The 27,915-nt window shown below is 45.3% G+C and overlaps 1 protein-coding gene across 1 annotated transcript in view; it reads left to right on the plus strand.

Annotated features, from left to right (window-relative positions):
- The first annotated feature begins 205 nt into the window (after nucleotides 1-205).
- SIK2 (salt inducible kinase 2) overlaps nucleotides 206-27,915 on the plus strand; it is a 34,493-nt gene continuing 6,783 nt past the window's right edge. Inside the window, exons 1-10 of the mRNA XM_036397416.2 lie at nucleotides 206-432; nucleotides 6,553-6,669; nucleotides 7,529-7,592; nucleotides 11,446-11,607; nucleotides 19,230-19,354; nucleotides 20,608-20,731; nucleotides 20,975-21,195; nucleotides 22,222-22,374; nucleotides 24,274-24,438; nucleotides 27,313-27,541. Coding sequence (XP_036253309.1) covers nucleotides 283-432; nucleotides 6,553-6,669; nucleotides 7,529-7,592; nucleotides 11,446-11,607; nucleotides 19,230-19,354; nucleotides 20,608-20,731; nucleotides 20,975-21,195; nucleotides 22,222-22,374; nucleotides 24,274-24,438; nucleotides 27,313-27,541 — 1,510 coding nt within the window. The 5' untranslated portion in view covers nucleotides 206-282. The remainder of the gene's footprint in view (nucleotides 433-6,552; nucleotides 6,670-7,528; nucleotides 7,593-11,445; nucleotides 11,608-19,229; nucleotides 19,355-20,607; nucleotides 20,732-20,974; nucleotides 21,196-22,221; nucleotides 22,375-24,273; nucleotides 24,439-27,312; nucleotides 27,542-27,915) is intronic.

Below are 27,915 nucleotides of genomic sequence, written 5' to 3' on the forward strand. Positions count from 1 at the left end.
CGGTGTCCCGGTCCCGGTGTCCCGGTGTCCCGGTGTCACTGTCCCTGTCCCGGTGTCCCGGTGTCCCGGTGTCACTGTCCCTGTCCCGGTGTCCCGGTGCCGAGCCGGGGCGGGCCGTGCCGGGGCGGTTGCCATGGCGAGGCCCCGCCCGCGGTGACGCGCGCGGTGACGCCGCTCGGTCGCTCGGTGCCTCGCTCGGTGGCGGAGGGGGCGGCGCGGCCCCGGGGGCGCCGCGCGGAGCCGGAGCCGGAGCCGCCGCCGCCGCCGCCCCCCGAGCCCAGCATGGTGATGGCCGAGCCCCGGCGGCCCCCGGCGCTGCTGCCCCGCGGGCTCGGGCCCGTCCGCGTCGGCTTCTACGACATCGAGGGCACGCTGGGCAAGGGCAACTTCGCGGTGGTGAAGCTGGCGCGGCACCGCATCACCCGCAGCGAGGTGGGCACGGCGCGGGGGGCGCGGCGGGGCCGCGGGGGCTGCGCGGGGCCGGGGCCGCCGGGGCCGGGGCCGCCGCTTTTGTCCCTTCCGGCACCTCCCGCGGGGACGCGGAGCCCCGGCCGCCCGGGGTGGGGGGGGTTCTCCCGCTCGCATCCTCCGGGGAACGGCAGGAGAACGCCCCCGAGGCCGCGGGGGGATGGCCGAGGATGGCACCCGCAGGATGTCACCCCCCTCCCCTTCGGGATGTCACCCCAAAGATGCCACCCGCGGCGTGTCACCCCCGGGATGGTGGCATCGCCCCGGGGTGGTGGCGTCGCCCCAGGGTGGCACCCCAAGGATGCTCCGGTGCTGCTCCAGCACCACTTTCTGCTCCCTGCGGAGGGTCAGACCTTGTGCTGTGCCTGCCGTGGTGCCCTGGGGATTTTGGGGGTTCCTGACCCGGGCAATGCTGGGTTATCTGTTCCAGCAGAGGAACTTGGTGTGTGTGTGCGGAATTCTTCAGCACGGCATCCTCCAACTTCACCAAATCCAACCATTTTTAGCCCCTTTGTTTCACCGCCCCCGTGTATTACCCGGTGATTATTGTTAATACCTGGTGCTTTACCTAAAACAGAAATGATTGTCAGTCTGCCTGGGTAAAAATGCAGTCGTGTTCACTTTAAAAAAAAAAAAAAAAAGGGAAAGAAAAAAAAAAGGAGGTATTTGATGAGAGCAATGGCTCTGGAGCTTCCTCTTCTGTTTTAGGTAGTTTTAGTTGCTACACCTAGAGGTGAGATTTTTGTAAGGCTCTCTTCTGGTCTGTTTCATTGGTGACTGAGGAAGAGGTTCCTGCTGCTCTGTACTTGACCAAAGTCATTAAAACCCCGTCCCAGGCGCGGACTGGAAGGGCTGCAGGTGTCCATCACCGTGAGCTTGTGCGGGAAAATCATCCCCTAAGGAATGGGGGCATTCCTGAAATCTGGAGCTCAGCTGAGCCCTGGTGCTCACAGGGCTCTGGCCACGCTGTGATTGATGAGCTCTGCAGCGCAGGGACTGAAGCGAAGTTCTCCTCTTGCCTCATTTCTCAAGTTCATCATCAACTCGGTTCTTTCTGAGCCCTTCCTTGCTCCTGCGGAAGAGCCAAGCGGTGCCAGCGCTCCCTTCCCAAGTTTGGGGCCATGTGCCAGAATTGCAAATGCTCCACTTGAAGATACTCGGTTGTCATTGCTCTTCAGCCCTCGTTTCTTTGGCAGGCTTTGTGATGGAGATGAAAACTTTAATCTTCGTTTTTGTTGTCGTTTTAGAAAGCCTGTTGGTTTAGCATTGTTGGAAATAGCAAAGGTTACAGAAAACACAGAGCTTAAAAAGCTCCCCAAGTCCTGGATGATTCTTTCCTCTGTGTCCTAAGGAGCTGCTGAATTCTGGTATCTTGAATTTATTTTTTTTTCACCAGCTTTTCTGTCCAGTCTGCAGCCTTTTTCTCTTCTGTGGGATTTTTACAGCAAATTTGCCTCTGCTGGAGGATTTTTTTGTCAAGGTCTTTGATTTTTTTGAGTCAGCTCTGACTTCTGCAGTGAGAGATGCAAGAGTGTTTTTCTGGAACTGAATTGCTGACTGGGTTGCTGGAAGTATTTACACAATCTTTGAGGAAGGGGAACCCTGTTAAGATCACTTCTGGTGATGTCAGAGGAAATTAATTCCAGCCAAATACTCTTTGGAATAAGCACTTCCAGCTTGGAGCAGCTCACCTGATCGTTGGATCCCTGACACACAGAGTGGAAATCCTGCTTGGTAATGACTCCAGCCTGAAGGGTTTTCATATTCCAAGCTTATTCTAAATTGTTCTTTAAGTTCCAGTGGGAGAATATTCAGTTTTTAGGTCCTGGAAGGGCTGTGCTGGTGCACCCTCAGGTCTGTGCTGCAGGAGGATGATGTGATGCTGCTGAGATTTGCTCCAAAATCCTGTTTTAAAAGGACTCCTTGTCAAAGTTTCTCCTGAATCTCCTGATTTGAACCCTTTAGATTCAGAACCTGTTTGTTGTTGGGATTTTCTAGCACTGGCATTTTGAAATTATGTTTTATACGACTTTGACCTTTAAAATATTTGCTTTTATTTTTTTTTCTAAACACAACTCTGCCTAGCCAATAACCATCAAATTAAAAAAGATGGGCTCTCATTACCTTGAATGCAGCACTTATGGATTGTGTACAATCCATCCTTTCTATGGAAAGGCTACAGGTGAGAAAATAAAATTGTTGCCACAAATTGTGAGCAGAGGTGGAAATTAAATGGAAACAAACATGAAGCAGGAGAGCAACACAGGGTGTGTGCAAACAAAATCAGAAATCATCACTTGAATTAATGCAAGTTCTAAACAACCATACAGAAGTGTGAAAGTTGGGGAAAATGGGGGGATTAATAAATATCTAATATTTCTATTAGATATTAGGTGATAAAGATATCAGGAATAAATAAATTAATTAAAGATATGTAGGAATAGAGGTGCTGCCTGACCCTTTTTACTGCCAGTCCTCCCAGGGAGGGGATTAATAAACATATTAGGTGATAAAGATATTAGGAATATATAAATTAAAGAAAGATATGTAGGAATAGAGGTGCCTGACCTTTTTTACTGCCAGTCCATCCAGGGGGGAATTAATAAGGATATTAAGTGATAAAGATATCGGGAATAAATAAATTAATTAAAGATATTAGGACTAGAGGTGCTGCCTGGCCCTTTTTACTGCCAGTCCTCCCAGGGGGGGCTGAACCCGACCTTTGCTTGCCTTGTTTGGGTGTTTGGTGCCATTTGAGTGGAGGCCACGTGGCTTTTTCCTGCCACGCTCCATCCTTGATGCTGCTGCCCAGAAATCCTGTGATCCCAGGGCAGCTCCTGCTAATGAGGCGTGGAAATGAGCAGAGATTTTCCTGGGGAGGAGGAGGAGAGCAGGAATAATAATTGGAAAGTTGGGAGAAGATGGGGAGGTTTGATTCCAGTGATATGGGATGGGGATGGAATAGGGAAAAGGTTTGGGATGTAGGGAATTGGGAAAAGGTTTGGGATGTGGGGAATAAGGAAAAGGTTTGGGATGTAGGGAACAGGGAAAAGGTTTGGAATGTAGGGAATAGAGAAAAGGTTTGGGATGTAGGGAATAAAGAAAAGGTTTGGGATGTAGGGAATTGGGAAAAGGTTTGGAATGTAGGGAATAGGCAAAAGGTTTGGAATGTAGGGAATAGGGAGAAGGTTTGGAGTGTAGGGAATGAGGAAAAGGTTTGGAATGTAGGGAACAGGGAAAAGGTTTGGAATGTAGGGAATAGAGAAAAGGTTTGGGATGTAGGGAATAGAGAAAAGGTTTGGGATGTAGGGAATAAAGAAAAGGTTTGGGATGTAGGGAACAGGGAAAAGGTTTGGAGAAGGTTTGGAGTGTAGGGAAGTTTGGAATGTAGGGAAGTCTGGAAAAGGTCTGGAATGGAAAAGGTCTGGAATGTAGGGAATTGGGAAAAGGTTTGGAATGTAGGGAATAGAGAAAAGATTTGGAATGTAGGGAATAGGGAGAAGGTTTGGAGTGTAGGAAATTGGGAAAAGGTTTGGAGTGTAGGAAATAAGGAAAAGGTTTGGAGTGTAGGGAAGTTTGGAATGTAGGGAATAAGGAAAAGGTTTGGAGCAGTGAAGGCTCTGCCTGGAAAATGCAGGGAATTTGGGAACCCACCCCTAAATCCTTAATTAACCCCTTCCCCAAGGATTAATCCCCTGCAGAGGAGCTCTGCTCGCTGCTCCCCAGGGGAAAATAAAGCCTGGCTCTCCCAGATGTGCTTTCACCTGGCTGCTGTTACAGGGAATTTGTGTTTTTATCTGGAAATAAGTATGGAAAATGACCCTGCAGGCCCTGGATTGGTCTGTGGCACCAGCTCAGGTGTGCTCAGGTATTTGCAGAGCGAGTAACTCCAGCAGAGACAGCAGCTCCCTGTGCCACACAGGAAAATATGGAGTTTTCCCAGACTGCAGGAAGTTGTGTTGGTTAATTTTCATGCATTTTATCTATTTTAAGAATGTCCTGGGTTAACAAATCTGAATTTCTGTAACCTGCAGGGACAAAGCTCTGTTTGAATGTGAATTTGTAACAGGAGGTTGTGTTGTGGTTTTGTTTTTGGGTTTTTTTTTTTGTTTGGGTGTTTGCTTTTTGCCTTTGTTTTCCCTTTCAAGAATTAAATGAATAAAACAAAAACAATGAAAAGTGACAGTTGGAGTAGCTGAGGAGCAGAACAACTTTTATCTTTTCTTGACAAGCATTTCATCCTCACTCCTTGGCAGCTGCAATTCCCAGATGTCAGGGGAGGATTGAGCAAACTCCCATTCCCTGGGCCTTCAGTGGAAGAGGGAAGGAAATAAGAAATAAGTGCAGTTCCTTGGGTTTTTAAATGAGAAGGAAGCATGAAAGCTGCAAAGATACCTTGGAATTTAACTCCTTAAGGAGCAAAACCTGGTGACAGGGGGAGATCAGGGATTCCCTTTTGGTTTTCCTTGTAGGTGAAGCATGTGCTGACATTATATCTTGAAATTTGGGATTTTTTTTGTTGTTGTTGTTTGTTTCAGACTGTTGCCAGTAATTGTTGGCAAGCTGCATGTTTAGGAACAAAACACACTTTACCCATAGGAAACTGCTCTGTGCCTTGAAGGAGCTTCTCCACCTCTAAGAATTACATCCCTTTTCCTGTCATCAAGAGACAGCTGAGCTCCAAAAGGAGCTGCTCAATTCCCTGCTCCTCCTCACATCCTTGGGAAGACTTTGCTGGATTTTGAGTACTTTCAAGAGGTTCTTCTGCAAAACCCTCCCCTGGTCCTGGCAAGATGAAGATGCAGAACGAGCTGAGGTGTTTAATCTGCTGCTCTGCTGTGGTAGATCCATTTTATGGACAAATTTCCTGCACACTTGAGGTTGTACAGTTTCCTGGGAGTTGGGGAAAGACAAGGGACTTTTAAGGAAGGAAAATCAGAGTGAGCTGAGGTCAGTAAATAGTAAATTGTGAACTCAGGTGGGCCCACAGTCAGTGTTAGCAGGTATATCCATTTTATGGACACATTTCCTGCACACTTGAGGTTGTACATTTCCCTGGGAATTGAGGGGAAAAAAGTGACTTTTAAGGAAGGAAAATCAGAGTGAGCTGAGATCAGTAAATAGTTAATTGTGAACTCAGGTGGGCCCACAGTCAGTGTCAGCAGATAATGAGGCTCACCTCCCATGAATTTCTGTCTCCAGCAGCTCTCCCCTGTTCAATAGTTTGTGAAATTCTGTTATAATTGGAAGCATTAGTGGGACTTAGATTGTTTGCTCCTGCTTCAGCATTAACAAAGTGACATTCAGGCTGAATAAACACCATTTCTATATTCAGCACTCTTTAGCATTTTTACCCTTTGCATGTGCAGGGGCTGAATTTTCACTTTCTTCTTGGTTTCAACTTTAAATGTCTTCTGTTGTAGCTTTTTAATCCCTTCAGCATCTAGACTTATCTTCCCTTTGCATTTATTGGCTAAAAACAAGGCCAGCAGGGCCAGGATGTGTTTTGTGAACTAACTGAGATGTGTTTCCAAGGCTTGACTGGTAAATTTACCTGCAGAGTTTTTTCTCTGAAGGGATGAACTGAAGATCCCCTTCTATAACAGCATTTGAATTAATTAAACGTGTCACAGCTGCAACTGCATGGATCCCCTAGGTTTGCATTGTCAGTTTTTCTCTTAAAATATCATTTTGTGGGACTCAGATTTGTCACCTTGACTCCAGAAATGGGCGCCATTAGGATGATTTTGGTCACTGCAAATTGTTGATTTAAGAGCACCTGGAGCACTGGCCTGTTCTGTGCCTTCCATTCCATGGAAAATCTGGGTTTTTTTCATGGAAAACTGCTTTTTCTCAAAGAAAATCTGCTTTTTCTCAAAGAAAATCTGGTTTTTCTCACTGAAAACCTGCGTTTCCTCTCATGCTGCTGTGGGTGAGATCCCTGCAGCCCCTTGGAGGGACCCCAGACCCTTCCAGTGCTGCCCTGCTGTATTTTTCAGCCTGGGGCTGCATTTTTCCCTTCCTAATGAGGGTGAACTCACGTTGGGGGAGTTTTTAAACCTCATTTTTGCTCTTGGTCTGCAGGTGGCAATAAAAATCATTGACAAATCTCAGCTGGATGCTGTGAATCTGGAGAAGATCTACAGGGAGGTGCAGATCATGAAGATGCTGGACCACCCACACATCATAAAACTCTACCAGGTGGGCCTAGAGGGGCTTTTCCCTTTTTTTTCCTTTCTTTCCCCCTTTTTCCCACTTTTTCCCCTCTCTTAGTTCTGCTAAACAAAAATGAAGATCCCAGTTAAGACCAGTTCAGCTTTAAATTAATTTTATGCAGAAGAAACTGGCCTTTAAAATATTTCAGAAATAAATGGTCTATTTAAAAAATAAACCTGGTCTTTAAAATATTGATGTGCCAGGTGGAGGTGGAGCTTAAGGAGTTAAATTTGCAATTTATAAACTTGCAATTTATTATTTGATAATATCTCCCCTCAGTTCCTTTCTGAATGAATGACACCACTCAAAAAATGGCAGAAGAGAGGTTGAGAATATTTAAATAAAGTCTGAAGATCAGCACTTGAAGGGATGGTGATGCTTGGGTGGTGCTCACTCCTTCAGTGCCTGGTTAAAAATGCATTTGATAAATGAGTTTATTTTTAAAATAGCCTTCAAATTGTCTCCCTGGTTTGCTTTTATTTGTGAGCAGTCTCTTGGGACTTTCAGGCCAGTTCATACATAAAATGCAAAATCAAATTCACAAAGCTCTTGCCCATGGACAATCTCAGCTGATGCTGAAATGTTTCTCTGAGGTTGTTGAAATAAACCCAAAATACCTTGAAATTGTCCTGAAATCTGAAATGACTTTTTGAACTTGGGGATTTTTCTCAGTGAAGCTTTTGATTATTTTGTTTGCACACATTGGAAGATTGTGACAATTCCAGGTGTGAGGCAGAACTTTCACAGCTTTAGGAGAGAACCATAAAAAAAAGGATTCTTTTGGGTGATTTTTGGCTTTTTTGCTTTTCCCATGAGCCCTCATGTGTGATTTCTGCCTCCACAGGTGATGGAGACCAAAAGCATGCTGTACCTCGTGACAGAATTTGCCAAAAATGGGGAGATTTTTGGTAAGGAGGAGAATATTTGCATGTTGAACTTTTTAATGCACTCCTGGTGTCTATGTCAATAAGAATCTTTTGGGTCTGTTCTTAGATTGAATATTTCTGTGCACCTGCAGAGTTAAAAATCTTTTATAGCTGATTTCCTCTGTTTCATTTGGTCTCCATTGTGGCTTTTGCTGTGCTTTGTCTTGGGACAAAAATCCTGCTGGTTTGGCTGCAAATCCAAAATCACTTCTGGCTTCTATTTTATTATAATAAAATAAAAAATATATACAAATATATACACATTATATGTATTATGTAATATAAAAGACATTATTGTATATATTTAATATGTATTATATGTTACATATAGATTGAATATATACAATATGTATTATATAATATAATATGCATTACATTATATAATATATATAATATTATAGTATATATAAAATAATATATAATATACATTATATAATACATATACAATAAATAAAATAATTATAATATTATCATAAATAAATATAATATAATTGTATTAAAACTAAAATTATTTTTTATTAGAAATGAATTTTTAAATTTATTAAAGTTTTAAATTTTTATTATACAATATAAATAGATATAATTCTCTCTATATTTTATATATATAGCAAATTATAATGAAATTAAATTTTTATTATTACACAATATAGATATTTATAATTTTATGTAGATATTTATATATTTTAAAAATACAATTATTATAAGATTTTTAAAAATCCCAATCCCTGCTGTAGAAAGGTGTAGCCAGAGATGACAGCAGGCTGAGATAAATGTAGAAAATTTGGAGCTTTCCTGGCAGAGGTGGTTTTGCAGTTCCAGCCCCTCAGGATGCCCAGGGCTCTGCAGCAGCTCCAGCTGTGGCTCTGTCCCAGCAGCTCCTGGTGTCCCCAGCAGGTCCCAGGTGTCCCCTGCAGGTCCTGGTGTCCCCAGCAGGTCCCAGGTGTCCCCTGCAGGTCCCAGGTGTCCCCTGCAGGGTCCCTGGCCAGTGGCTGCTGTGCCCAGGGTTGGCACCATGCCCGTCCCTGTTTGCCCTCTGGTTAATGCACAACCCCTGGAGCTGCAGGAGGGACAGGGCTGATCCCAGAATCAGGGATTTGTTCTGGGTTTGAGATCTCCCTGTAAATCCTGGTAGGGCCATAAAAGCCAAGGCCAGCTTGGCTTCATGAATGTTGGGGAAGATGAAACAGGAAAGCCTTATCAGTATGATTGCCTGGCAAAAGATTTGGAGAATATGGAAACTATCAGTGAGATTGAAATGAAAGCAAGCTTTGAGATCCCTCAGTTACTGAACAACTGGAAAACAATGGTGTGGCTGCTGAAGGTGATCCCCTTTTGATGGAACAGCACCCTCTGCTTGCAGACAGGCCCAAGGGGCAGAGCAGACCCTGCAGCTTGGCAGAAGGGGCCCAAGAGGAGTTTATAGGGTTTAAAATGTAACACAGGATGGTGATGTAATGTGGTTTAACTCTCCTTACAAGGTTAAATATAAAATTTGTACACAAACAAATTGGAGACAATGGCAAGCAAGTGGTTTTCAGAGCCCTGGATGAGGGGGACACAGAGGTTCTGGGGCTCTGAGCAGGCTCCAGGCTTGGCCTTGCTTTCCAAGGCTTGGAGAGGAAAGAGCTTGTTTAGAATGTGACACAGGATGGTGATGTAATGATTCTTATAGGCTGCATGGAAATGCTGTAGGATTTGTGTCTTGGACTAGATTGGTCAGTGAGAATTAGAATATTCAACACAGAAGAAGATTTATGGTGTTGTAATGGGAACTTTGCTCTCTTTTTCCCTCTTGCTTTTATTCCTCTCTCCCTCTTTGGGGCTCCTCTTTGGGGCCTGCTCTGAGCTGTGCCTGGCAGCTCCAAGCAGGGCCCTGCACCCAGGCCCTTTGCAATAAACCCCAAATTCCAAGACCAGAAGAAGATTTATTGTATTTTAACGGGAACCTCACCCTCTGATCCTCTCTTTCTCATTTTCTCTTTATCCCACTCCTGCCTTCTCTCTCTTTACCTCTCTCTTTACTTCTCTCAGTCCTGCTCTGAGCTGTGCCTGGCAGCTCCCAGCAGAGCCCTGCACCCACATCCTTTGCAATGAACCCCAAATTCCAAAAGGCCCCTGCACTTGACCCTTTGCAATAAACCCCAAATTCCACGACCAGAAGAAGATTTATTGTGTTGTAACAGGAACCTCGCTCTCTCATCCTCTTTACCACTCTCTTTATTTCTCTTTCTCTCTCTCAGTCCTGCTCTGAGCTGTGCCTGGCAGGCCCAAGCAGGGCCCTGCACCCACATCCTTTGCAATAAACCCCAAATTCCAAGCCCTGGCTTCAAGAATCTCTCATCTCCATCCATCCTGACCATCCTACCCCCCAACACTCCTCCCATGAACTCCTTCTGCATTGCCAACAAATGCTGGATTAACAGCTCAGGGCTAATTGAGTTTGTGCCTTTGATATCTGACTTCACCTTGCTGTCATATGATTTGTCAGTCACTCTGTGCCTGAGTGATATTTAGCTTGCAAATATTATGATCTCCCTTTACTGCCAGGCTTTTGTTTGTTCTTGTGCTTTGCCAAGTGAAACCAGCTGAGAGTGTGTGAGGTGGGGTGGGAGCTCTGAGCTGAGCTGCAGCTCCCACAGACCAGCTCTGACCACAGAGAAGAGTTGAAATGAAAATATTGCCAGAGTTACAAAGCCCCTAAATGATATTTGAATTTAAAATCCTATAAAACACAGGCTAACACAGCCCCCTAAATGATATTTGAATTAAAAATCCTATAAAATACTGGCTAATAGAGCTCCCTTAATGATACTTGAATTAAGTCCTCTAAAACACAGGCTAACACAGCCCCCTACATTTTATTTGAATTAACAGTCCCCTAAAACACAGGCTAACAAAGACCTCTAAATTATATTTGAATTAAAAATCCTATAAAACACAGGCTAACACAGCCCCCTAAATAATATTTGAATTAAAAATCCTTTAAAACACAGGCTAACCAAGGCATGTTTGGAGCTGTGCTGGGCAAGGTGCTGCTGCTGGGATCTGGTGTTGCACAAGTGCTGTAGACGATCAAATTAATCACTATAAAATTAATCACTATAAACCTAATCACTATAAAATTAATCACTCTCAAATCTCTGCTCTGGCTGCTCCTTGGCCATTACCTGCATTCTTTGTGGGGTGTTCTGAGCCCATCCCAGGCCCTGATTCTCTGATTTTTCCCCCAGAACAGGGGTTTTTAAAACTGCTCCCTCGCCCAGCCGCTGCTGCTCCCCTTGTTTTTGTTCCTGAGGATAAATGGAGTTTTTGGTTTCAGGGCTGCCATTGGTTTTTACAATGTAATCAAATATGAAAACAAAATGTTCTCTCTGCCTGTGACGCAGTGGAGAGGAGAGAGAGGTCAGCATGGGCACCTTTGGGGTGCTGGTTTTTATTCCCAGAAATTAAAAAAAAAAATACATTTATCCAGCACACAGCCACTGCTGAGGCTTCAGAGGGTGAAGTGTGATGTGAAACATAAGAGGAATTAAAGCTTGAAGTGTCCAGGATGATGAAGTAAATGATTCCAAGTATTCCCCATGAATTGTGGTGTGAAAATATTGTGGAAATATTGACCAGGTAGCCATAAAAGAAAAGAAAAAATTTTCCTTATTTTTTCCATTTTCTCGGTGGGTCAGCTGCAAGATTAAGAGCCAGGAAATCAATTTGATTTTCCTGCTGCTAATTTTTTGGGGGTGGGGGGGAACCATTAAAAATCAGCATTGCTGCCTGCTGTCCAGGCTGATTAAAGCAGATTTGGTTGATTTGGGGTGATTTTATTTTCATTTCCCAGATTACCTGGCCAGCCACGGGCGCCTGAGCGAGCCCGAGGCGCGGCGCAAGTTCTGGCAGATCCTGTCCGCAGTGGAATATTGCCATGGCAGGAAAATCGTGCACAGGGACCTCAAAGCTGAGAACCTCCTGCTGGACAACAACATGAACATCAAAATAGCAGGTATTCCACTTTATTTTTAGGTATTTTTTTTATAAAATCCCCCTCTGGTGCTGCCTGTGATTCCGTTGTGGTTTTCCACCTGAATTTTCCTCCATGGTGGGTGTCAAAGTCCATCCAAATTTCCAATATTAACTTCCAGAAAAAAACAAAAAAAAAAAACAAAAAAAAAAATTAATTATAAACATTTTATAATAGTTATAGACATTATATATATAATATTAATATATAATATATATATTAATTATATATATTATATATATAGACATAATACATGTGGACATTATAATATATAGACATTATAATAGTTATAGACATTATATATATAATATTAATATATATAATATATATTAATTATATATTATATATATAGACATTATAATAGCTATAGACATTATATATATTATTAATATTATATATATTAATAATATATATATATAATATATGTAGACATTATAATGTATATAGACATTATAATATATAGAGACATTTTTTCTAGCTGTCTTTAAAGCTGCCAGATGTTCAGGTTAAAACAGAGTTAATCAAATAATTTCTTTCAACATTAAAAAAAAAACCAACTCAAAATGGAAGCTTATTGATTCTTTTTTTTTTCCTTTTTGCATGCATGATTTCACTTTAATTATAAATTTCAACACAGCGGATGTTGCTAGCAATAGAAATCATTTTCATTACAATTCCACGGATCCTTCCATGCTGACTTTAGCCCAGAGAGGCTGGAAATGGGTAAAAGAGAGAATTTCTTGATTTGGGGGACTGTTGAACTTCAGCCTTCAAGAACAGGGGAGCAGGAAGGGAAAGAGTGAAGGAAGGAGAAGGAATTCCCTTTGTCAGGCTGAGAAGGGTGAAATGATGAAACATTTTTAGATTATTTTTCCTTTTCATTTCCCTGCTGGCATTTCTGGCATGGTGGAAGGGCTGTGGAGCCTTCCCCAGGTGGGTTCATCAGTGCTGCCGTTTCTGGGGTGGTTTTCCTGTTTTCATTTCTGATTTCACACCTGAACCCACCTCCAGCAGCAATCACAGCACCTGGAGAGTTATGGCTGAGAGATAATTGATTCACCAGGCCAGTTTATACTGAATAAATCCTAAATTCAGTCTGAGGGCTGCCAGTCACCCCTTTGCTCTGGGGAACTGAGCTGAAAAAAGGGAATTTCTGTGCTGCTGTTCATCTGTGCTTTCTTTCCTGCCTTCACTGCCAGGTTTTTGCCCTCTGATCCCTCTCCACCTTGTAATGTTCAGCCTGGCAGAGCTTTCCAGAGCTCCTCAGGGGTCTCAGCTCCTCCATCCAGAGCTTTTCCTGCCCTGGATGTCCTGAGCACTGCAGGGATGCAAATCCCCTGAGAAAAGCTCCCTCCAAAGCATCCCAGGAGAGCCAGGAGCTGTTCTGGCACTGGGGATTTCATATTTAAGTGATAATTTGGGATATTTCAGCTCTTTTCCTGCTGAATTCCAGGACTGAATTCCTGCCTAACACAAGAATTCAGATTTCCAGAGTGACCTCTGCTTGTTTTCCTCTCAGCTCCTGCATCCAGAGCTTTTCCTGCCCTGGATGTCCTGAGCACTGCAGGGATGCAAATCCCTTGGGGGAAGCTCCTTCCAGAGCATCTCAGGAGAGCCAGGAGCTGTTCTGGCACTGGGAATTTCATATTTAAGTGATAATTTGGGGGATTTCAGCTATTTTTATGCTTCCTAGGAAAGGCTCTGGACCTAAAGTGCTCTCTCAGGAGCTCCAGTTTGGTTGCTCCCAGGTGAACCAGGGTCCCTTTCAGAATTTCCTGCACACTCACCTGATCTTCCACGCTGGACTGAACTCCTGCCTTGTGGAATTTGCAGGCAACCCCAAAATGGGAAGAGATGAGAATCTTGACTCCACGTTTCAGAGGGCTGATTTATTATTTTATGGTATATATTATATGAAAAGAAAATGCTGTATTAGAACTATACTGGAAATGGGATGAGGAGATTCCATCAGCTCTGCCCTGCCCCAGCTGCTCTGCTGCTCCACTTCTCCAGTGCACAGAGTTAATTACAGGTGGGCTGTAAATGAGCCCATGAACTGGTTCCTCCATGGATCTCAGTCCTTATCAGGTTGATAAGAACTCCCTGTGTCCAGCCTGGCTGCTGAAGGAGCTGGAGGAAAGCTCAGGCTGCTGAAACTTTGTAGTGATTTGTGCCGAGTCAGTTGTTGGATTTTTCGCTGCAGAGGGGAAGGATGACGAAGTGCACAGGGTTTATCTGGGGTTTTTGGAGTTATCTGGCCTGTGCAGATCCCTGGGAACAGCCTCTTCCAGTTGTTCATCTTGCTCATGGCTCATTTATCAGGCTGGGGAAGGACAGAGGGCAGCCAGGATCCCAGCTCTGATAGCTGGGCTTTTCCTCTGGTTTCAGGTCATGTAGGAATTGGAAAAACCAGCACAAGAACTGATGAATTCTTTTGATAAAGCTCTTCTTAGCTTCCAGTGGGCCTCTTGCTTTGCTCTCCTGCTTCCAAGACTTTTACTGAAGCTTTTTGCTCCTCAAGAACACAGCAGTTTTTATCAAACACTGAAACATGCACAAAGTCACCTCTGTATTTCAGCCACCGGGAGAATAAACTAACATTCAAAAGTGGTCCAAAACCTGTGGGTTCATAAGATTGCCACCTCTGATGCCTGAGGCTGGACTGAAATCCAATAGTTTTGTGTTAATATTGCTCTAAAAGGACAGGGACAGGCAGAATTTTAAGGATCTTTTCTCTCTAACTGGACAACAAACAGAGGATGAGTAAAGAATTTGAGGTGAGAGCTTTGATAGGTTTATTTTGTAAAAGGGAAGAGGTGGTTGGGAGCAGAGCCCTTAAATTTTAGTGCAAGTAGCAAAACTGAAGGTATCAATGAGCTAAAATGTCCATTGAGAAAAGGGGGAAGGTGAGGAATTCCCTGCCAGGTTTAATGTGGAATTTGTGCTCAGCACTGGCCAGGCAGCCCTGCCTGGCTCTCCCCAGAGTTCAGCAGCTGCACTGGTGCTGTGTCCTTTGGTTTTGCTGCTTTTGAGGGCATCTGAGGCATTTCAGCTCTCTCTGAGCTCCACCTTTGCTGTGCAGCCAGAAATGCACCCCTGAAACCCGAACCTGCTCAGAATGGGGAGCCAGCTCCTGTTCTTGTCCTTGCAGCCCCAGATTGAGGTGCCTGCAGGAAACTGTGACACCCTGCTGCCTGCAGCAGCCCAGGTAGGCAGAGACTGTTATTTTGAAGGAGGCTGGAGCTGCTGCTGGACAGGGAAATGTGCATTGACGTCAGGAGAGGCTGCTCAGCCCTCAGCCCCTGAAGTGGGTCAGGTTTGCTGCTCATACCTTGCCTTTATCAGCACCTCTGTGCCCATTATCTGCCAGGCTCACATTTCTCCTCCAACAAAAGCTCCCTGTGGCTCTCTGCGAGGCAGGCAGATTGAGTTCTGCTCCTCGTTTTAGGAGAATGGATTAATTATAGCTCTGGAGCTCCTTCTGGGAGGCTTCTGGAGGCACCAGGGAGAGGCTCTGCCATCCTGCTGGAGGCTCAGCAGAAGCTGCAGTGGCTCTGCCATTTCTCAGATTGCAAACGGGGCTGAAAGCTCAGGCTGGTTTTTTTCCATTTTTAAGGGGAAAACAGATTCCATTGGCGTGATGTGCGCTCGAAAAAATGATACCTTCGAAATTCAAGATTATTCTGAAGGGGGTAATGAGATTGAGAAACCAAATACCACAACTGTGCAGAGCCAATATTTGCAGATTGCACAAACACAGAGTTTATTCAACTGAACACAATGCTGCAAATGATGGCCTTTTTTTGGGCTTTTTGTTGTTTGGTTTGTTTTTTATTTTAACGTGCAGATTCAGGGAAATGTTAAGGAGATCACTCCATTATATAATCTCAGTCCGCTGGTAATGAACCCAATTTCAGTCCTTTTAGAATTCTGTGGCTGGCATATGTTTGATTTGTTTGGTTTGGTTTTTTTTGAGGGCTAGCACATTTTTTCCCTCAAATATCAGTGATGTTTCTTCTGGAATGAGACATTTTTGGGGTTAAAAATGACCACTTTGGATCCAGAATGGCTGTGACAGATCAGCAATGGCAAAAGAGGAACAAGGTGGAAGGGGGGGAATGAGAGACTGATGATTTTTTTGTGCTTAACTGAATCCTGGCCACTCCAAAAAGTGGGGCAACTCAACTGACAGTGCAGTAATTAAAAATTGAGGAAGCCCCATGGAGCAAGCATCCAGGATCCTGACTAAATCCTGATTTTTTTTTCTTTGAAAGGGTTTTCATGGATGTTATCCATGCTGGAGTGCTTACAAATTGTTTCCCAGCCATTTGTGTGGGGAGAATAATGGAGACAAAAGGGGTGAGCACAAGAAATTGTGTACCCTAACAAATAATGCTGATCTCCCCCACCCAGGGAATTATTTTGTCCAATAAGAGAAAACAGAATTGGATTTTTTAAAGCTAAGAGCCAGTTGCTGACATACAGAGCACTGGTTTTAATTCATGTATTCCATGAAAAAGCCCAGTGCCAGTCAGGAGGTGTCTGGCAGTGCTTTGTGCTGCTGAAATTCAGATCTGAAGGATTCTGGTGCTCCATTGGTCATGAAAAGAGAAGAAATTGAAGCTTTAGAAGCGCAGGGCTGAGGCAGAGTGGGGAAATCATGGTCCAGGTGTACAGGACAGCACTGCAGGCACAGGGGCTGGTGAGGAATTCCCTCTGGCTGTGGCTGCTCCTTCTGGGAGCAATTCACAGCCTCTCATTCATGGATTTTCTAATAAAGCTCAGTCAGTTGTGCTGTCACAGGGCCATCAGAGCCAGCCAAGAGCTGCTCTTCAGCCAGTTCAGCACTGCAAGCTCTGCACTTCTCCTGCTCTGAGGGGCCAGGAGCACCTCCAGGATGTGTCCTTGCTCCTGAGGTCCAGAAATAAAACCTTTGTGTATCACAAAATTCATCATCTGATGGTAATAATAACATAAACCTGGGGCTTCTCTTACACTGGCTTTTTGCTGCTCAGATTTCTTCATGTTTCTTTTTGGTGATTTCTTCAAAGAGGTGACTTTAAATCCCAGTCTGGACAGGCAAAGAATGTCACTTTTTTTAGGATTTGAAATCCTTGTGCTCCCAAGCAGGTCATGCTTTCTTTAGCTGTGCTTACAAATAAATGTTCTTGTACTTGTGAATCTGATAGGAAGATTTATGAGGGTGGCACCCGAGGGAGAGCTGCAGCTCTGAGATAAAAACCTGATGTTTATCTGCACTATGAGGATGTTGAAAACCTGACAAATCCGAGATAAGAGAGGGGAGAAATCAGATTTAAGGACACCTACACGGGGTGGCAAAATGCTCCTGTGGAGAGCAGGAATGGCCTCGTGCCTCCTGAGGCATTGTCACCGTGGCCAAGCCAATTCTGTGGGAAGAAAAAGGGAATAATGATTAAAAAAAATTCACAGCAGTGGTCTGGCTCTGATAGGGGGAAAGGGGGGAAAAGGGGAAAGGGGGAAAAAGGAAAAAGGGGAAAAAGGAAAAGGGGAACAAGGGGAAAGGTGAAAAAAGGGAAGAGGGGAAAAAAGGGAGAAGGGGAAAAGGGGAAAAAGGTAAAGGTAAAAAGGGGGAAAGGGGAAAATGGAAAAGGTGAAAAAAGTGAAAAGGGGAAAGGGGAAAAAAGGGAAATGGAGATAAAAGGGAAGAGGGGAAAAGGTGCCACCGTGCTGGGGTTACCCAGAGGGATGGGGGGATTTGGGGTGGGTTCTGTTGTCCCCCCTGTGCTGTTGCAGCTGAAGGCTTTGCAGAACTGCAGGGGGATGAGGGAGGGAGGGCAGCAGGGCTGTGCTGTCCTGTTCCACCCCTGGCTCCTGCAGGAGTTTGGAATCTGAGCCGGCCTTGGCCGCCGGGCCCGGTGACGTCCCTGGGCCGCGGTGGCGTCACCATCCCTGCTCGTCAGGGCTCTGTGTGACACCCTGGGCTCTGCTGTGACACCCTGACCTTCAGAGCCTGCCTGGCAGCCAGCCTGGCTGGCAGCAGCCTTTGATGGAGCCCAGGTGCCAGAGTTCACCCTGCAGGCTATCGGGTGTGCTGACCCTGGTCCCCTCTGGGGCTGGGACAGTCGGGCTCTGCACGTACCAGGGCTTTAGGGCACTGCAGGGTGTTCATTCCCAGCTCCAAAACGAAAACTGTTCCCAAAATGCTTCGTTTTTGAGTGGTCTTGCAGGTGGAGATCCATTAGAGGCTGCTGGGGAAGCAGCCCCCAGTCCTTTCCCCCAGAGCTCCGTGTCAGCAGCCCCAGCTCTGCCCTGCTGCCCCAAACCAGCTCCAGGGTGACTTTTCTGATTTTTTGTTAAATCTTTCTCTGTTTCTCTGCTTCTGAGGGATCTCCCGTGGTTTTCTGGCTCCTCTGAACAGCACAGACAACACAAACGGGGTGAATGGGATGGTTCAGGAGAGCCTGTGGAAACCACAGCGTTTATCAGCTCTGGGATCTGCTGGTCAGCATTCCAGCAGCCTGGGAGCGTTCAGACCTGCATCAACAGCCTGATGTCACCCTGTTTGTCACCTCCCAGCATCCCTGGGAGCATTCAGAGCTGCACCAACAGCCTGAACCCTGTTTGTCACCTCACAAGAGCATTCAGAGCTAAACCAACAGCTTGATGCCACCCTGTTTTTCTCCTCCCAGTGCCCTGTTTGCACCTCACAGGAGCACTCAGAGCTGGATCCACAGCCTGAGCCCTGTTTGTCACCTCACAGTGCCCTCTTTGTCGCCTCCCAGCATCCCTGTTTGTCACCTCAGAGCATTCAGAGCTGCACCAGCAGCCTGATGTCACCCTGTTTGTCACCTCAGATCATCTCTGGGAGCCTTCAGAGCTGGATCCACTGCCTGAGCCCTGTTTGTCACCTCCCAGTGTCCCGTTTGTCACCTCCCAGGGACACTCAGAGCTGCATCCCCAGCCTGATGTCACCCTGTTTGTCACCTCTCTCACAGCAGCACCAGCCTCTGTCTCTGAGCTCCTTTTGCTTCTCACGCCTGAATTATAAAAATTCTGATTAATATCAGACCGCAGCCTGTCCTGCACGAAGCCATAAAAAGCAACATTTAAAAGAATGTTTTGTTTGTGGGCTGGTGACTCCAAGGGCTGCAGACAGCCCCAGCAGCAGCTAAAGTCTGTCTGTCCTTCCCAGCTAAAGTCCCCGTGCTTTCCCATCCTGTTGCTCTTGGCACAGCTCCTTCCTCCCAGCTCCAAACCTTGTCAGAATTTGTTGTGTGTTCAAGGCTAGAAAGCACCTCAGGAAAGCCCAGGAAATCTCAGATTATCTCTTGGCAAGTCAATAATCTCATTTATCTGCTGGGACTGACAGTTTGTTGAATTTTAATGATGGCTGTTTACAAATGTACTCGAAACTCCTCCAGGTTGTGATGGTTTTGCAGTGTTTCAATAATTCCACGACACAAAACCAGCAAAAACAGAGAACATCCAGCATCCCAGCATGGGACTGGGATTGTCCCCACAGAAGGATTTGGGATGAAATCACAGAGGGGCGTGCCTGGAATTATTCTTTGTGCTGCAGTGGAAGCTTGGAGTGACTTTTCCCTTCTTTTTTTTTCCCACAGATTTCGGCTTTGGGAATTTCTACAAGAGCGGGGAGCCTCTGACCACGTGGTGTGGGAGCCCCCCCTACGCAGCCCCAGAGGTCTTTGAAGGGCAGCAGTACGAGGGACCCCAGCTGGACATCTGGGTACCTTCATCCTGAATTTTAACTGCATTCCAGTCCACTTCTGGGAAGCTGGAACCGATATTTGATTGTTCTGAAGCTGGAGATTTGGAATATTTGATTTTTCTTACCTGCAGATCTGGAATATTTGATTTTTCTGAAGCTGCAGGTCTGGAGTATTTGATTTTTCTGAAACTGCAGATTTGGAATATTCAATTTTTCTTAACCTGCAGATGTGGAATATTTGATTTTTTTAACCTGCAGATCTGGAATATTTGATTTTTCTGAAACTGCAGATTTGGAATATTCAATTTTTCTTAACCTCAAGATCTGGAGTATTCGATTTTTCTGAAACTGCAGATCTGGAATATTTGATTGTGCTTAAGCTGCAGATCTGGAGTATTTGATTTTTTTAACCTGAGAAGGTTTTGGTATTTAAAATAAAATCGCCTTCACTTCTGAGTTAAGGATTCTGTGAAGGTGCTTAGCTTGCAGCAATCCCCAGTTCGGTTTTTGACAGGGTTTTCTTTTTAAAAAAATCTATATTTAATTGTAAAATCTCAGCATTTTTACAAAGTTTTGAGGTCAACACCTGCTTTTTCCCCCTTGAGAGACCCAGTGCTGTGCCAGGCTGCTGTGGTTCTCTCACTGGGACTTTTTTGGCAAGAACATTCCCACTGGCACTGCCAATTCATTGCATCCTTCCAGGAATAAACAATTGCAGCAGAGCTCTTGCCCAGAATTTCCCCTTTTGCTCACATTGAACAATCCCCTAAACTCACTGTTCATAGAAACTCCTCCCCACAGGCATGAAATGGAAAATGTTACAGTTTTTCACTTTGAGGGGCTGCTGTGTGAGGGTGGCTTTTGTTTGGGCAAGGCTGAGATTAATAATAAAATAAAATAAAATAAAATAAAATAAAATAAAATAAAATAAAATAAAATAAAATAAAATAAAAAATAAATAATAAATAATTAGTAGTAGATAACATAAATAAAAATATAATAAATACTATATTAATGAATAGCATATTAATAAATAATATTATAATGAATATATAATAATATAATAAATAATAAAATGATAAAAATATCCCAAATTCTCAGCTGAAGTTGGGGTTCACTTCTCAGTCACCCGTGTGCAGCTCCCTCCTTTGCATCTAAATTCCCTTTTTCAGCAGAAAATAATTATTTCTGCAGAAATAATTGGCTTGCACCCTCAGAGACACTGCTGGGAGCTTGGAACTGAGCTGAAAATTCCCTTTTTTTCCCCACAGAGCATGGGGGTGGTGCTGTATGTGCTGGTGTGTGGAGCCCTGCCCTTTGATGGACCCACCCTGCCCATCCTGAGGCAGAGAGTGCTGGAGGGGAGGTTCAGGATCCCTTATTTCATGTCAGAAGGTAACAGTGGGATGGTTTTACTCATTTTGGTGTGCTTTGAATAAATGCTGGGGTAACCACAAGGTGGGCAGGGGGAATGGCACTGCTGGCCATGAAGAATTTGGGCTTTTCTCCACTTTAATGTGATTTTTAATCTTGTTTTGAGAGGTTTTTAGCAGCAGTGATGCATCTCTGGGCTGGTAGGTCACTAAGTTTAAAATTCTGCTTTTTTTTTTTTTTTTTTTTTTTCCCCCTTTCCGACAGAGTGTGAGCACCTGATCAGGAGAATGTTGGTCCTGGACCCTTCCAAACGTTTGAGCATCGCTCAGATCAAGGAGCACAAGTGGATGCTGGTGGAGGTTCCTGCCCAGAGGCCAATCCTGTACCCAGCAGGAGAGGAGAACCAGCCCTCCCTGGGGGAGTACAACGAGCAGGTGCTGAGGCTGATGCACAGCCTGGGCATAGACCAGCAGAAAACTGTGGAGGTAAAACTCAGATGGGGCTAGAACACACTGAAATGGGGGTAAAACACACTGAAATGGGGGTACAACACACTGAAATGGGGGTACAACACACTGAAATGGGGGTAAAACACACTGAAATGGGGGTAGAACATGGTGAAATGGGGGTACAACACACTGAAATGGGGGTGAAACACACTGAAATGGGGGTAAAACACCTCAAATGGGGGTGAAACATCTCAAATTGGGGTAAAGCACACTGAAATGGGGGTAAAACTCAGATGGGAGTAAAAAACACTGAAATGGGGATGAAACACCTCAAATGGGGGTAAAGCACACTGAAATGGGGGTGAAACACCTCAGATGTGGGTAAAACCTCATATGGGGGTGAAACACACTGAAATGGGGGTGAAACACTGAAATGGGGGTGAAACACACTGAAATGGGGGTACAACACACTGAAATGGGGGTGAAACACACTGAAATGGGGGTACAACACACTGAAATGGGGGTGAAACACACTGAAATGGGGGTACAACACACTGAAATGGGGGTGAAACACACTGAAATGGGGGTGAAACACACTGAAATGGGGGTGAAACATGCTGAAATTTGTGTGAAACACTGAAATGGGGGTACAACACACTGAAATGGGGGTGAAACACACTGAAATGGGGGTGAAACATGCTGAAATTTGTGTGAAACACTGAAATGGGGGTGAAACACACTGAAATGGGGGTAAAACACCTCAAATGGGGGTACAACACACCTGTCCTCGGCCCCAGGTGTGAGGTGAAGCCCCAAAACTCCTGTGAGGTACCTTTGTACCAAATTGGGTACAATTGGGTACAGTTTGGACCTCTTGGCCTCTGTCCTCAGCCCCAGGTGTGAGGTGAAGCCCCAAAGGTCCCATGCGGTGTCCTTGGGAAAGAAACTCCTGGGCTTTTTCACCTTTTTAAGCAGACAGAGAATGATTTGGCCGCTTCATCAACAGGGGGCACATTCCTGCGCTGTGCTTTATTATTTTATTTTTTAATTTTGTTTTTGCAGTCCCTGCAGAACAAGAGCTACAACCACTTTGCTGCCATCTATTACCTGCTGGTGGAGAGGCTGAAGTCGCACAGGAGCAGCTTCCCCGTGGAGCAGCGCGTGGACGCGCGCCAGCGCCGGCCCAGCACCATCGCCGAGCAGACCGTGGCCAAGGTCAGCTCCCTCCTCACCCCGGGGCTGCTCTGCCTCCTTCCCTTCCTAAATCCCTCCCTTCCCACCTGCAATCCCTCCCTGCTTGGTGTGGTTTCATCCTGAGCCTTAAAATGCTGAAAATGCCGGTCTGGTGCCATCACTGAGCAGACCATGGCCAACGTCAGCTCCCTCCTCAACCCTGGGCTCACCTGCCTCTCTCTCCTCACCCCAGGGCTCCTCTGCCTCATTCCCTACCAAAATCCCTCCCTTCCCACCCTACAATCCCTCTCTGCTCGGTGGGGTTTCATCCTGAGCCTTAAAATGTTTAAAATGCCAGCCCAGCACCATCACCAAGCAGACCATGGCCAAGGTCAGCTCCCTCCTCACCCCGGGGCTCCTCTGCCTCATTCCTCTCCAAAATCCCTCCCTTCCCATCTAGAATCCCCATCTAGAATCCCTCACTGCTTGGTGGTGTTTCGTCCTGAAGCCTAAAATGCAAATACTGCGTTTCAAATATTGCTGCTTGGTGTAGTTTCATCCTGAAGCTTAAATTGCTTTAAATGCCGGCCCAGCGCCATCACCAAGCAGACCATGGCCAACGTCAGCTCTCTCCTCACCCCTGGGCTCCTCTGCCTCATTCCCTACCAAAATCCCTCCCTTCCCACCTGCAATCCCTCCCTGCTTGGTGGGGTTTCATCCTGAGCCTTAAAATGCTGAAAATGCCGGTCTGGTACCATCACTGAGCAGACGGTGGCCAAGATCAGCTCCCTCCTCAACCCTGGGCTCACCTGCCTCGTTCCCTTCCTAAATCCCTCCCTTCCCACCTGCAATCCCTCCCTGCTTGGTGGGGTTTCATCCTGAGCCTTAAAATGCTGAAAATGCTGGTCCAGCACCATCACCGAGCAGACCATGGCCAAGGTCAGCTCCCTCCTCACCCCTGGGCTCCTCTGCCTCATTCCCCTCCAAAATCCCTCCCTTCCCACCTGCAATCCCTCTCTGCTTGGTGGGGTTTCATCCTGAAGCCTAAAATGCAAATGTTGGGTTTGGTTTTAGCGAGGATCTCATTGCTCGTCTCCCAGTGATGCCTTGGGAGGGCTGACCTGAGAGATTCCCTTCGGGATATTTGGGTTCTGCTGAGCTGAAGCTCAGCTTCAGTTATGAAAACACAGGTCCAGGAACAGCGTGACAAAGATTGAACCCAGGTTTAAACTTGGTTCTTGTGATAGAAAGTCACAGTATTGCAGAGAAAATTATCAATTTTAAGACGTATTAATGATCAGTTTTGAGATGTATTAAAAGCAGGATGAACAAGGAGGAATAAAACACCTCTTGTACTGAATTCCTGCATTTTAGAGCCACATTCCCCCTTTATTCTTCAGTTACAGCCTGCCAGTTGTCCCAAGGATAATTTGTTTTCACACATGGTGGCACCACAGCTCCTGGCTGAGGGTGATTGTTTCCTCTTGGCCAGTGGTGTGGATACTGCACTCCAGGAATTAAAGGCTCAAAACCAGGGAAAATATCCCTGTTCTCCTGATTCTTAGGAAATTTCCCAAAAAAAGTCATTGAAACCATTCCTGAGCCTCCTGGTAGCAGTCAGGGGGGTTTGTACTCAATATAAAAAAGGAATTTTAGAGCACCAGGAAGCCCCAAACTCTGTCTGTGCTGCTGGGAATAAGTCAGCTTCAATAAGTACTGAGCTTAATTCCATTTGGGGTTGGCCTGGCTGTTTTGGGGGTGGTAATGTTGTTTTTTTTCCCCCCAAGTTTAAAGGCTAAGAATGTTCTTCATCCTGAACCAAGAAATAAATCTTGCACTTCTGCTTTGGCCCTGGGCTGCACATTGTTCCATCCCTGACTTTGGGCGTTGCTCCCCACCTCGAGCTGTTCCAGTTTTGAGTTTTTCAGTTCTGTTTTCCAGGCCCAGGCCGTGGTGCCCTCGGTGAACCTGCATTCCCCAAACCCAAGGCTGCTGCAGTCTCCAGGGCTCCCCTCAGCCTCAGGAGCAGAAACCTTTTCCTTCCCTCCCTCCAGCTGCCAGGGAGAGGCAGCTTTTATGGAGGAGGAAAGGGTTGAGACACCAAAGGTACAGCTTGAAATCACCCTGTTATTTGTTTTTGGGTTGTTTTTTTTTTTTTCCAGAAATCATTCCAGCTAAAAAATATTGTTTTCTTTTAAAAGCACAGCAGTGCTTCCTGAAATTTAAGTATTTAAGCATCAAGAGCTGTAGGTATTCCAAATTCTCCTTCCCTGTGACTCCCCAGAGCTGTGTCTTTTTTCATCATTCTTCTGCCTCCTGTTCTTTGCTCTCATTCCATTCTCACCACACTGCTTTTGGAAAGGGGAAAAAAACCCAAAAAAAGTGGATTTCCTTCCCTTGTCCTTCTAAAATGTATTTTCAAGAGCTCTGAAGACTCCTTCTTCTCACACAAAGGAGTCCTGGATGCAGCTGAAGTGTCCAAAAGGAGCTCCAGCCTGATCTGGAGTCAGCAGTTAGAGAGGGGAAATAGCTTAAAATAATTACATTTATGAAGTATGTGACTCTCATAAAACCCCTGTTGTTTTCTCTCATGTTGCACCACGTTATAACTTGAATTTCAGCACATTTCTCCTGCCTGGTGCCAGCTGGGGTTTGATTTCCTGCCTGCCAGTTTGAAGGGTTTATTGCTCCCTGGTTTGTTCCCAGCACCAGGAGTGTGGCCCTGGTTCTCAGCTCGGGCTCCTTGTGTGGTCTGTGGCAGCTGGAAAGCACAAACCAGTTCAAAGGCGCTTCAAAATTAACATTTCCAGCTTTATTTTGCTTTATAGCTGCAGTTTGGCCAGGGTAGGTCAGCAACTGGTGACAGCAGTGAGGTGTCAGGGCTGAGGTCACTTGGGAATATTCTTAATTTTTGTAGGACATGAGCACTAAAGATTTCCAGGCTCTGATCCCTGGAAAATCTGCAGGGAACCAACGTGGGATGGGTTCTGCTCCTCCTTTCTGCCAGATCAGTGCCAGGCATTTGAGTGGGGAAGTTCCAAATGGGAAGGAAGGTGTTCAAAAAAAATGAAATTTAGAGGTAAAATCCACTCAGTCAAAACTCAGCAGAGCCAGAGTTCTCCCGTGCAGGAATCATCATTTTCCTGCTGTTTAAATTATTTATTGCTGTTTCTTGGTATTTTCCTACCATACAGTTCTGCCTCAAGACCATTTATTAAGAGTTGCTGTCCATGCAGTGAAAGCTCTTTTCCAAACACTCCTCCTTTGCAAAATACCAAAGAACTTGGAGGAAAATTCAGGAATGGCTCCCAAAAAATGGCTTTACATAAAATCAGCCGCAGCAGTGCCAGGTTTTGTGGTAAAGGGTCGTGGTTTTTCCATCCATATTTTACCCAGTGTGATCCTGATTGTACAGCAGGACAGTAATTATAGGACAGAGGTATCAAAAGCTGCAGGACATGGAAATATTTATAAATAAATAAATATTATATTATATTATATTATATTATATTATATTATATTATATTATATTATATATATAAATAATATATATTTATATATAATACTAATATAAATAAATAGAATGTTAATGACATATTTTAAATATATAAATAATGAAGTAATTGAGTATATTAAAAATAAGTAATAAATAAAAATAATTAAATATATAGAATAATATTTTTCCTTAAAACCCATATAATTTCATATGGCAAATAATTAGTTAAGGTACATGGCAAACTGGCTTGGAGAATAAAACCAGAATTAAAACCCCAGGAGCAGTTTAGGTTGGGGAGGTGCCTTTAAAGGTCTGATTCAAAGCTGTGGGAGGCTGCTCAGGGCTTTATCAGGCTGGGTAAATCCAAGGAGGGAGATTCCACAGCTTTTCCAGGCAACCTGTGTTTGCAGGGGAACAACATTAATCAAGTGGAGTTGTGCTGGAAAAAGGTGCATTTATGGAGTTATTCCTGAGCACAGCCCTGCAAGGATGAAATGCAAGGCTGGGGTTTTTTTTTCCTGGTGTTTATCTGAGTGTGATAAATGAGCACAGGAGGTATAGGAAGGGGGGAACAGCAGTATTGCACATTCCAGAAATATTTTATGCTTGTGACTGAGCTGGCAAAGTTTTTAATAACTAAAAAAAAAGAAAAAAAAAAAAAAAAAAAACAAAAAAAACCCCAGTCCTGGAGAGCACAGAACTGTGGGAATAAGAGTATTTAGTTTTAGGGAACTGAGTGTTAAGGGAATTACAAATAGGAAATGAAGAACTGTACATGACAAGCTTTACTTACCTCAGCAGAGTTAAAGATCCCAAGTGCCTTCAGGCCAGGGAGTTCCTGCATGTGGGGGTGATTCTTTGGGCAGGAAACAAAGCTGGGCACAAAGAAAGGTGGGCACAAAGGTGAGCACAAAACAAAGGTGAGCACAGAGTTGGGCACAAAACTGGGCAGAAACAGAGCTGGGCACAAAGAAAGGTGGGCACAAAGAAAGGTGGGCACAAAGATAGGCACAAACAAAGCTGGGCACAAAGAAAGGTGGGCACAAAGATGGGCACAAACAGAGCTGGGCACAAAGAAAGGTGGGCACAAACAAAGCTGGGCACAAACAAAGGTGGACACAAAGAAAAGTGGGCACAAACAGAGTTGGGAACAAACCAAAGCTGGGCACAAAGTTGGGTACAAACAGAGCTGGGTACAAACAGAGCTGTGCCCAAAGGTGGGCACAAACAGAGCTGGGTACAAGCAGAGCTGGGCCCAAACCAAAGCTGGGCACAAACCAGAGCTGGGCACAAACCAGAGCTGGGCACAAAGGTGGGTACAAACAGAGCTGGGCACAAACCAGAGCTGGGCACAAAGCTGGGCACAAACCAGAGCTGGGTACAAACAGAGCTGGGCACAAAGGTGGGTACAAGCAGAGCTGGGCACAAACAGAGCTGGGTACAAGCAGAGCTGGGCACAAGCAGAGCTGTCCCTGTGCCCCCAGGTGAACGGCTGCCTGCTGGACCCCGTGCCCCCCGTGGTGATGAGGAAAGGATGCCAGTCCCTGCCCTCCAGCATGATGGAAACCTCCATTGATGAAGGGATCGAGGCAGAAGGAGAGGCAGAGGAGGACCCGGCCCAGGCCTTCGCTGCCCTGCAGGCAGCTCGAGGGGGCAAGAGGAGGCACACCCTGGCTGAGGTCACCAACCAGCTGGTGATGGTGCCAGGCACAGGTACAGCTCAGCTCAAAGCTCGTTCTCTGCCTCAGCACTCAGGCTGATCAGGGTTTATGAGGGATGAGTACAAGACAGTTTGTATTGACTAGAAAAGACAAAGGGGAAAAAAATCACCACAAAATACCCCAAAATCTGCTTTAGAGATGGTATAAAATCAGAGCAGCAAATTTACAGGTGATTAAACTCATGCAAAACCCCAAAAGCTGCTGGGAAATGTGGCAAGATTGGCTGCTTTCTCAACTGAATGTCCCCAAATCATCAAATCAAAGTATTATTCATCCCCTAAAGATGAGCTGGCAGAGAACAGTGGGGAAATAAAACCCTCTGGACTCCAGCACCAGCGAGGTGACCAAGCCTTTCAGGCTACAGTT

Source organism: Molothrus ater, chromosome 22, assembly GCF_012460135.2.
Source record: "Molothrus ater isolate BHLD 08-10-18 breed brown headed cowbird chromosome 22, BPBGC_Mater_1.1, whole genome shotgun sequence".
Classification (NCBI taxonomy): Eukaryota; Metazoa; Chordata; class Aves; order Passeriformes; family Icteridae; genus Molothrus; species Molothrus ater.